The sequence below is a fragment of the Haliaeetus albicilla genome, unplaced genomic scaffold (genome assembly GCF_947461875.1).
Source record: "Haliaeetus albicilla unplaced genomic scaffold, bHalAlb1.1 scaffold_180, whole genome shotgun sequence".
In the NCBI taxonomy this organism is placed as follows: Eukaryota; Metazoa; Chordata; class Aves; order Accipitriformes; family Accipitridae; genus Haliaeetus; species Haliaeetus albicilla.
The window spans coordinates 42,939-52,758 of record NW_027212549.1 but is presented as its reverse complement, the minus strand read 5'-3'; the positions used below and the strand labels follow the sequence as shown (position 1 = coordinate 52,758).

General features: G+C 56.6%; 1 protein-coding gene across 1 annotated transcript; it reads right to left on the bottom strand.

Annotated features, from left to right (window-relative positions):
- Positions 1-3,355: 3,355 nt before the first annotated feature.
- On the bottom strand, positions 3,356-7,813 carry LOC138684347 (uncharacterized). Its single transcript, XM_069778042.1, has 9 exons — positions 7,741-7,813; positions 7,159-7,283; positions 6,910-7,063; positions 6,278-6,534; positions 5,842-5,927; positions 5,281-5,375; positions 5,048-5,177; positions 4,678-4,786; positions 3,356-4,524 (listed from the first exon to the last, which is right to left on the bottom strand). Exons 1-9 carry the CDS (start codon positions 7,811-7,813, stop codon positions 3,832-3,834), a joined length of 1,722 nt encoding a protein of 573 aa, XP_069634143.1. The 3' UTR covers positions 3,356-3,831.
- Positions 7,814-9,820: the final 2,007 nt, after the last annotated feature.

Sequence of the window (9,820 nt, the reverse complement as noted above, 5' to 3'; positions counted from 1 at the left end):
AAAGAAAAGAAAAGAAAAGAAAAGAAAAGAAAAGAAAAGAAAGGAAAAGAAAGGAAAAGAGAAGAAAAGAGAAGAAAAGAGAAGAAAAGAAAAGAAAAGAAAAGAAAAGAAAAGAAAAGAAAAGAAAAGAAAAGAAAAGAAAAGAAAAGAAAAGAAAAGAAAAGAAAAAAGAAAAGAAAAGAGAAGAAAAGAAAAGAAAAGAAAAGAAAGAGAAGAAAAGAAAAGAAAAGAAAAGAGAAGAAAAGAAAAGAAAAGAAAAGAAAAGAAAGAAAAGAAAGAGAAGAAAAGAAAAGAAAAGAAGAAAAGAAAGAAAAGAAAAGAAAAGAAAAGAAAAGAACAAAGAAAAGAAAAGAAAGAAAGGAAAAGATAAGAAAAGAAAAAGAAAAAGCTAAATATATGCCAACTAGAATGTCAAAATATGAGGCATTTAAACAGTTTCTCCTTCACTCTTTCCAGAAACACAAGGAGTGGTTTGATGAACAAAATCCTTTGGTGTGTGAAGTAGTTAGGAAGTGTCTCTCTGTCTCATGTGGAAGGCAATATTTTACTATTTCATACTGTTTACTACAGCCTCCCTCCAAAACATATGGTTCGCTGTCACATGTGACAAAATTTGTCTGAAGCTGCCTTTCAGCAGTAGCACTGTTAAATGCAAAATCAGTTTTCTACGTAAATGGCATACGACTACACAACAGCTACGTCAGTACCCTTTCTTACCAAGCTGTGTAGTTGTGTCCCAACTAACCAAAATGAAGAGTGGCAATTCTGCTAGGTGTTTCTTTGGAAGTAAATTACCAAGATTCATCGAGTCCACGGAAAATGTTTAAGGCCCCAATCCCTTCCATCTTGCATTTGTTCAGTGAACGGAAACAAGGCCTTCTCTTGTGAGGAAGCCGTGAGGAAACAGGTCATATTGCCCAATCAGTCAATCAGCCAATAGAGAACCAATAATCTCTATTAGGATTCCCTATTGGTTTCATTTGTCAGATGAAAAAAACAGAAGCCACTTCCAAACACTAACGCATTTGATACTACAAATTTCAGAAAAGCAGGGGTGGGATTAGTATTTTGCCTGCAATACAAAGTGATGCCTTAACTCTTCATCCTAAAGGCAGCCAGTAATGATAAAGACGGTGGAATTCAAACCGAGATGTAAGTGATTTTAAAAAGTGTTTCCTATGTTGTTTTTTTAACTCAGAAACAAAAGAATATATTTAAATTTCTCAATTTCCCTGTTGTTCACTGAAGGTACTGTGCTTGGAGAGAGCTCCACGATGTACACGTTGCAATGGACTAGAGCAGAACACAACAGAGTAGAACAGAACAGAACAGAACAGAACGGAACTATTTCAGTTGGATGGGACCTAGAACAATCATCTAGTCCAACTGCCTGACCACTTCAGGACTGACCAGGTTAAAGCATGCTATGAGGGGCATTGTCCAAATGCCTCTTCAACAGTGACAGGCAGGAAGCATTGACCACCTCCCTAGGAAGGCTGTTCCAGTGTTTGACCCCCCTCTCTAGTAAAGAAAGGCTTCCTAATGTCCAGTCTAAACCTCTCCTGGCGCAGCTTTGAACCACTCCCGCGAGTCCTACCACTGGATACGAGGGAGAAGAGATCAGCACCTCCCTCTCCACTTCCCCTCCTCAGGAATACTTGCTTGGAAACTCCAGACTGTTTCTTAGCAGGGGTTTCTACCAAATTAAGTTAGTTTGCTGGCTCAGTGCTGGCAGAGTGTATCTGTGACTTTCTTTCAAATACCGACTCTTCCCGTGGCACAAAAAAGAATACCACAGTCAGGTTTTCTGCAAAACTCCCCTCCAGTTTAAAAATCATAGTTCATCTAGAGAAAGGAAATGCTTTCAAAACACACAGGTGTCATGAAAGTCTGATTAGCGTGTGCAGTAACACTCACATTCATACCAGACGAATCTTGCCCTAGAAGATGTGGCGACTACCCAGTGTAGCCTGGGAGATGTGCAGAGCAGTCAACATTTCTTCATGTGCCACTCTCATAAAATAATCACAAGGCAATTTCTCTTAGCCACCTGTTACAAGTTTCTCTTTTGTGAAATTTACTTTCCTTGGGAGAGTGAAAATGGTATTGGGACATGCTTTAACAATCCATTGATATGTCCATATTAAGTGTATCAACACTGCAACGTTAAATATTGAAAACAATCGAAACGTCATTTGAAAGCGAACTGTTAAGCACTCAAACTGGCAAAACATCTCTGTATGTAAGAGTGGAGGAGGTCTGTAGAGGAAAGGGAGCAAACTCTTATTAAACACTACCCAATTTTCATTATAGTCGATAGGGAAAAAAAGAACTAATATAGTTATCAAAGCTAAATTTCCTTTGATTACATCCTTACAAACCCAAAGTGATTTCACAGGCTTTAGTAAATTCACGGTGGTTTTACACGGGTGTGAGTGCAGAATATATGCAGATAATCACAGAATCGCTTTGTATGTGCAAAATAAGCTTCATTTCCAAACGCTTCGGGGGGGGTGGAGGGGGGAAGTGTGTTAAGAATCAGCACTTCCACAGTGAAGAGAGATTCCAGCAAGCTAAAATTCCGTCTTGTCTAAATTTTAACTTTGGACAGGTTCATCCTTAGTCTGATGTCTGGGAAACAATGAAATTTGGTTCAGGTTTACATCTGCAACACAGACATATACGCAAAGTAAAACAGAGATTCATCTGCATAGAAATAGAAGTTTTGAATGTATAATGAATAACGTAGCTGGAGACAGTCCATCCGTACTGAGCAAAAGAGTATTTTGATTACGGCCTTTGGAGACAAAGGCAGCCTTGGCAATGAAATCACCCAAGAGTAAAGCTGATGCCCTGAAAAAATAGAGCACGTCAGTGCAATACCACGACTGTCGTGGTACTCCAGCAAGTCGCACAGCTTGAAAGAGTCGCACAGAAAACAGGCGTTTTCTTTGGCCAGCGTGGACCTGGCGCTCTGCTTATCCCTTACAAAGTGGTGTTGGGATGCAGAGAAGCTGTGCTCTGCAGCCCCCGTGCCCCGCGCCCTGGCAAGGACGCCGCTCTTCCAGTCGCGTGGCCTGTCGCCACTGGCTGGCAGGACCAGTCCCGCCCGCCCCCCTGCCCAAAAACCCCTCCGACCAGGGGGCTGCAGGGCCCCTCCCGTCCCCTTGGCCGCAGAGAAAGGCAGCGCAGGGAGCAGCACGGTCACTCCGGCTGGGCACAGGCGCCAGCAGCCTTTATTTGGCATGTTCCGCTTTGCAGAGGCCCTGCCACCCACCACTGACGGCTCTCCCGCTGACACGGGTGGCCGCCGTGAGGGCCAAGATCCCTGCCGCTGGACTCTGCGGTGCGCTCTCAGCTTCGTGGCGTGGCTGGCAGTCCCTGGGCCTTCCCACGGCGCTCCAACAGCCTCGTCTTCTCCCCCGTGCTAAAGGACACAGAAGAAAGGGCCTCAGCTCTGTGGCCGGGCAGAAGGGCCCGCAACGCCCCAAAGCCTGGCTCAGGCCAGCGGTTCCGGGAGGTGCGGCCGAGGCCAGCCCGCGGCTCTGTGTGGCGTCTCGTGGGCCCTCGTGCCCCAACCCATCTGCGGTGAGGAGAGCGCAGATCGGCCGGGGCTGAAGCCGGGCAGGGCCGAGAGCCGGGACCGAGCGGGCATCGCAGCTGAGGGCCGGGTGCCCGGGAGTCACCGCGCGGGGAGGGCGAGCACAGGCTGCCTGCTTTGGGAAGGCAGAGCCCAGCCAGCTGAGCCAGCCTTCCGTCTTCAGCCCGGACGCCTCCAGTGGTGGGAGCCGCCCGAGGCTTTCCCCGGCCTCTGCAGGAGCCGGCACACACTTACGCTGCCCACGGTCTCCCCGGGAGGTGCAGCTCTGCCGGCCCCTCTGACGCTCTCTGCCTTGCGGCGCTTTGGCATCTCTCCTTCTCCTGCAGCCCCTCCTTCAGCTTCTCGGCATAGGCCTTTCTCAGGAGGTGGGGAGGGCGGTAGGGATCCTCAAAGACGTGGCGGCAGGGGCTCTGCGAAGGCAGAAGAGACTCTCCTAAAGCCCCGCCACCACTCGCTGGGGCTGCTCCCAAGGCTTCAGCCCAGGCGTGTGACTTGCACAGCCTTGGCTTAGTCTTCCGGGCGGTGGTGCTGAGCCCTCGCGGGGAGGTATGGGCACGCAACAGACCGCCCGTGCCACAGCCGACCGCACGCTTCGGCCTGGGGCCGTAGGGACAGCTCCTCTTGCAGGGCAACGTGCAGGGCAGCGGGCAGACAGAAGGCCCCTGCCTGGCCAGCTGGCCACAGCACTGCTGCCGTGCCCGTGCCGGGAGACCGTCCCTGCTCCCCTCCCGGGGAGCGGGGAGGGGAAATGCCCTTTTCCTGGGGGCTGGGAGTGCATGCCATACCTGGCCTCGCTCCGTGTTCCGCCCCGCTCTGCTGGCATGGTATTGGCGCCACACGTCCGCTTCCACCTCTCGGCGCTTGGATGCCATCAGCAGCCGGAGCCGTTTTTCTGCCCTCTCGGTGCGGAGCGAGCCCGTTCCCTGGAGGCCAGGCACACACCACACAGGCGGCGTTAGTCTCCTCGGGCTTGGGCAGGGCGGGAGGGCTGGGACGGTGGGCAGCTCTTGCCGCCTCTCCTGCCCTGGCCCAGAGCCCGAGACGTGATGCAGGGCTGGCAAATCCCTAGGGCATACCGTTCCCGAGGGCTGCGGAACGCACGCAGGGAGCTGCAACCGCGGCTGAGCTGGAGGTCTGGGCTGCTTCAGCTCCTCCTGGGACTTCTCCCGGATTACTGGCAGGACTCTGAAGAGGCACGGCAGGCTGAGCTTGTGGGAGCCCAGTCTGAGCCGCTTGCTCCGGGACGGGCTCGCAGCCTGCTGCCCGGCTCCGGCACCGCCAGGCGGTTCGGCAGGAGGACCGCGTGTCTGGCAGGACAACGCCTCCGGGGCCTTTCGGCATCGGCGCAGGCAGCCCCCCGGCCGAGGGAAACACCTCCCTCGCACTACGACGAGGGCACCGTGTGCCCCCGCGCCCCCAGCCACACCGCTCCTCCGCGAGGCTCACCTGGCCTGGCCAGCTTCCTTGGCTTTCGCCCGCTCGCCTTCCTTGGCTTTCGCCTGCTCGCCTTCCTTCGCCCGCTGCCTGGCTAGAGAAACCCTCCGCTGAGCCAGGAACACCGGGTCCAGCACGCTCACTGCAAGTGGGAGGCAAGAGGACAGCACAACAGCGTCTTTGGGACCCTGCGGGCCCGACAGGAGCGCCCACAGCCCCCGGCCAGCACTCGGCTGGGACATTACCTCTGCGGGCACCCCCGCCCCACGGCGCCGGCTCTCTCCTGGGCTTCAGAGAAATCGCAGGGGCCGACGGTTGGTGGGGGGTCTCAAGTGCAAGCCTGGAAAACAGGAAGGCACCAGCTGGGCAAAAGGGCACCACGCTCCCTTGGGGGCTGGCGCTCATCAGCTGCTGGCAGGCACCTGTGGGAGCCACTGCCAAGTCCCTGGAGGACGCGGCGCTCTGTGGCACCGGAGGGGCCCCACCGTCTCCAGCAGCCTCTGCCGGTGCTTCCCTTGCCTTCCCGCCAGAAAGCTGGTGATCGCCGCACGCGCCCTCCTTGCTGCCCCCGCAGACCCTCCCGCCTCTCACTCTCTCAGGGCACATCGAGAGCGGACTGGCCGCTTTGTCTGCACTCTCCAAGCCGGGGAGGAGCGAGCAGCAGGCAGACCGGGCAGCTCTCCTGGAAGGAGCTGGTCTTGCCTAAGCTTGGCAGGAGAGGAGCCTCGGCAAGAGGGTGCCCCCACAGCAGGGGCTGAGCAGCTGCTCCTTGACCAGCTGGGGCCTGCAGAAGCCGTCCTGCTCACCTTGGCAGCGTGATGACCTCATCTCGACTGAGCCGGCTAAAATCGTTTTTGCCCGCGAAGGCCACGGTACGCATCATCTTGGAGTCCTGCGAGGGGACAGGGACATATCAGCAGACGCCCAGGACACCTGCTGGTTGCTCACAAAGGTGGCCAGCCACCTCGCTGCTCAGAGACACAAAGGCTGCCTCTCAGGAAGCCTCGCACCACCTTCTCCCTTGATGTCATCAGCCCCTCCCTCGCAGGGGCCGAGGCGCTACCGAGACTTGGCCTAGCCCATCGAGAGCGTGTCTAGGCCGGGTGGCGAGGCAGGTGACGGCAGCCAACAGAAAGCAGCTGGAGAGAGCCTTGACAGCATTGCCACAGAGCCCCGAGGAGGAGCCCCGCAGAAATGACAAGCTCGCCCCAAGGAGGAGCCCCGCAGAAATGACAAGCTCACCCCGAGAAGAGCTGCCAGCATGTTGCCCGTGCCATCCAGCTCCAGCAGGCAGTCATCCACGAAGGTCATGCTGACCACTTTTCTTCGCACGGCAAGGATGCCAATGCCCTTGAAGGAGAACTCCACCTCCTTGTCGTCTCGGAGGGCCCCAGCGAAGAAGAGCAGGGTCTCGTGTATGCACCGCTCCACGATTTCCCGGCGGAAGTGGATCTCGGCAGCAATCTGCTCAAAGTCCAGCTGAACAAACGGTGTCTCGTCTAGGAAACAAGTGCAAAGCAACCAAGTCGCTCCCACTGCAGTTCGGCCGACCCTGAGACTAGGTGCCACCGGCGCCCAGCCCTCGGGCAACGCTCTGCTGGAGAGCGCTCCCCCTTCAGCTTCGGCCACGTCTCCAGAGTGGACCTGGTGGACAGGAGAAGCTCTGCCTCCTGCTGCGAGCAACCAGCTGGAGCGGAGGGTGAGCTGGGGAGATGAGGCTGGCTCCCCGGGGAGGGGCAGGCTGCTGGGTTGCCGTACGCGTGCCGGCGCTCAGCGCTCTCCAGGTGGGAAGAGCCTTTGCTCGGCCATGTCACAGAGGTGTCGGCAGCAAGCCGAACGCAAGGGCTGTGCAGGGGAAGCACCCCTCTTCTTACCAGGAATTTTGGTCTTTGCACACTTGAGCTTGTAAAATTTCTTCAGGAACCTGCACGGCCGGAACACGGGTCTCTCAACGGGCAAAGCCTTGTCCTCTCCCACTGTGGCACAAGCTGGGACAAGTGCAAATGTCCCAACGCCGATGTCCACCGCCTGAAAACGCAAGCAAGGAGGGGGAGCGTTGGCAGGGTTGCACAGAGGCGGCAAGGCTGCCAGACGACTCACGCGGGCGGCCCTGGGGATGGTACGTCGTGCCCTGCTCCGGAGGCCCGGAGGGGCAGGATGGGCCACGGCCAGGAGACAAGGCTCACCCTCTTCTGCAAGAGCTGTCTCCGGATGTACCTAGATGCGCCAGCCCAGACTTTGCAGATTTCTGGAAAGCAAAGGAAAGGACGCCGTGTTCTGAGTCAGCAACGGACAACCATCCAGCACTCCCCCCGCCCACGGAGGAGACAGCGGAGTGCGCTCAAGCTGCCCCTCTCCCTGAGCAAACACTCGCAGCGCCGGGGCTGCCCAGCTGCGTTCTTGACCACCCCCGGCCTCCGAGAAGCCCGCCCTGTGCCCCGCAGAGGCCTGGGGGCAAAAGCCAGGCATCAGTAGTGTTTTGGGGAAGGGGATCCCGCCCTCTGACATGGGCAGCGGCTAGAGGCCTGGGCTACCAAAGCCACCCTCGAGCCCCAAGGCACCACCAGGCACGGCTCTCCTTGCAGCCGCCGGTCCCCTCCAGAAGACCCCCGCTACAGCCCCAGCCCCAGCCCCAGCCTCAGGGTTTCCACAGCTCATCTCCACTTCATCTTGGCTCCCACAGCGCTCCTGCAAGGGGGCCTCACCGCTGGTGGTGAGCTCCTTGAGGGTTGGCAGATCCTCGGGCCCCAAGGGCTTGAAGAGCAGGTACTTAATCATCTTTGCCCCCCTGCACTGCAGCAGCTGGGCAAGAGGCGTTTGTCCTGCTCCAAAACCCCTCTGCTCCTCTCCTCCTCCTCTTCCTCTCCTTCCTCCTCGACACTTCCCCAAGCGGCGTCTCCAACACTCTCCCACGGCCTCCCCTCGCCTCCTCCTGGCAGCAGGGCAGCTCCTGCGCAGCACAGCACTGGCGAGAGCAGCCCTGGCGCTGCCCAGGCCTCGCCGGGGAGTGTGGACAGAGGCACCGTGGGGAGCGGGAGCTGCCGCTCTGATGCGGGTGTCCCACTGTGACACCGTGCCGTGTCACAACGGGCTGCGGGGACCCGCCGCAGCAGCCACCTCCGTGTCACGCAGAGGTGGACCCACCCACCTTTGGCCCCAGCGTGGGCAGGGCAGCCCCACTGGGCACCTCAGGCTGCTGCGCTGACACTCCCGCCTGCGTATCTCAACTCAGCCCCGCTCGGCTGGCCACGCAGAAACTCTCGGAAGCCGGGAAGGAACGGGCGTCAATGCCGAAGGGGCTTCGCGCCCTCAGAACAGGGCTGGAGAGCGCTGTGGAAGGCGCCAAAGCTGAGCTACGGGAGCACGCGGGCCGCCCCCCAATGAGACCTAAACAGCATCTGGCAGTCCTGGGGTCAGGTTCTGAGGCTATGGTAGCACAGGAGTGGATGTAAATTACAGAGGCTGTTGTTATATTCTGGAGGGCTTTGAGGGCGTGGTTTAGCTGCTTAAAAGGAGTCGTTCGTGCTAAAGCAGAACTCCTAGCTTTCTCAATGCTCTCGCTTAACTTTGACCTGTTCTCTGATCGGAGACGTAAGACGATTCGGAACGCCCCAGAGCCAGTTTGGGCCGGGAAAAGGAGACGAGGTAACAACTAGCCTAAAAACCAGGGAAGAGAAAGAACCTGCCTGGAGACGAGGAGAAGGGATTCTGCTTTGGGGAACCTAGGGTCGAGCCTGAGGGAAGAAGCAGCACCCGAGGGTGAGCGTGTGTGTGCGAGGAGTCGAAAGGGGCACCCGTCGGCGCACTGGAGGGGCCCGCTGCCAAGGGACTCCGGTCCTAGCCGGTAAAGTCTCGGGTGGTGCGCGTGCGACTCCTTGATTGGTGTGTGAACGCTGGGGCGGCAGCTTCTCCCTTAACAAGAGGTCCACCCCAGGCCCCAGGGGCAAGCCACCCAAAGCTGTGGTTCACAAGGCAACACGCAGCCCCTCTTATCCCCCAGGCGCCACTGGGAGGGACCTCTCTCACCACACCAGGATCCGCAAAGGAGGACCGCAACAGCACATGGCGCATGGCCTGCTGCAAAGACACGATGTGCCTGGCAAACGCATCCTCTCGCGCACGCTCGCCGTCCTGGAAGGCTTCGCTAAACGCTCCGCCCCACCCCCAGGGGCCCCACTGTCCCCTGGGGACCCTGAGCACAGCTCCAGGAGCAAGAGATAGGCTAACAGCAGTGCCCGGAGAAAGCCCCGTGGGCAGAGGGAAAGAGGAGACCGTTACCCAAGTGTCGTGGTTTAACCCCAGCCGGCAACTAAGCACCACGCAGCCGCTCACTCACTCCCCCCCCACCCAGTGGGATGGGGGAGAAAATCGGGAAGAGAAGTAAAACTCGTGGGTTGAGATAAGAACGGTTTAATAGAACAGAAAAGAAGAAACTACTAATGATAATGATAACACTAATAAAATGGCAACAGTAATGCTAAAAGATTGGAATGTACAAATGATGTGCAGTGCAATTGCTCACCACCCGCCGATCGACACCCAGTTAGTACCTGAGCGGCGATTCCCCCCGCCCCCACTCCCCCCAGTTTATATACTAGATGTGACGTCACATGGTATGGAATACAACGTATGGAATACGTTGGCCAGTTTGGATCAGCTGCCCTGGCTGTGTCCTGTGCCAACTTCTTGTGCCCCTCCAGCTTTCTCGCTGGCTGGGCTTGAGAAGCTGAAAAATCCTTGACTTTAGACTAAACGCTACTGAGCAACAACTGAAAACATCAGTGT

Excerpts from the sequence above, each read along its gene's own strand:
- LOC138684347 (XM_069778042.1), bottom strand. The coding sequence starts at position 7,813 with ATGATTAAGTACCTGCTCTTCAAGCCCTTGGGGCCCGAGGATCTGCCA. Across the intron at positions 6,535-6,909 it reads TGCAAAGACCAAAATTCCTG|ACGAGACACCGTTTGTTCAG; the intron begins GTAAGAAGAGGG and ends CTTGTTTCCTAG. Across the intron at positions 4,525-4,677 it reads TTCCGCAGCCCTCGGGAACG|GGAACGGGCTCGCTCCGCAC; the intron begins GTATGCCCTAGG and ends CCTGGCCTCCAG.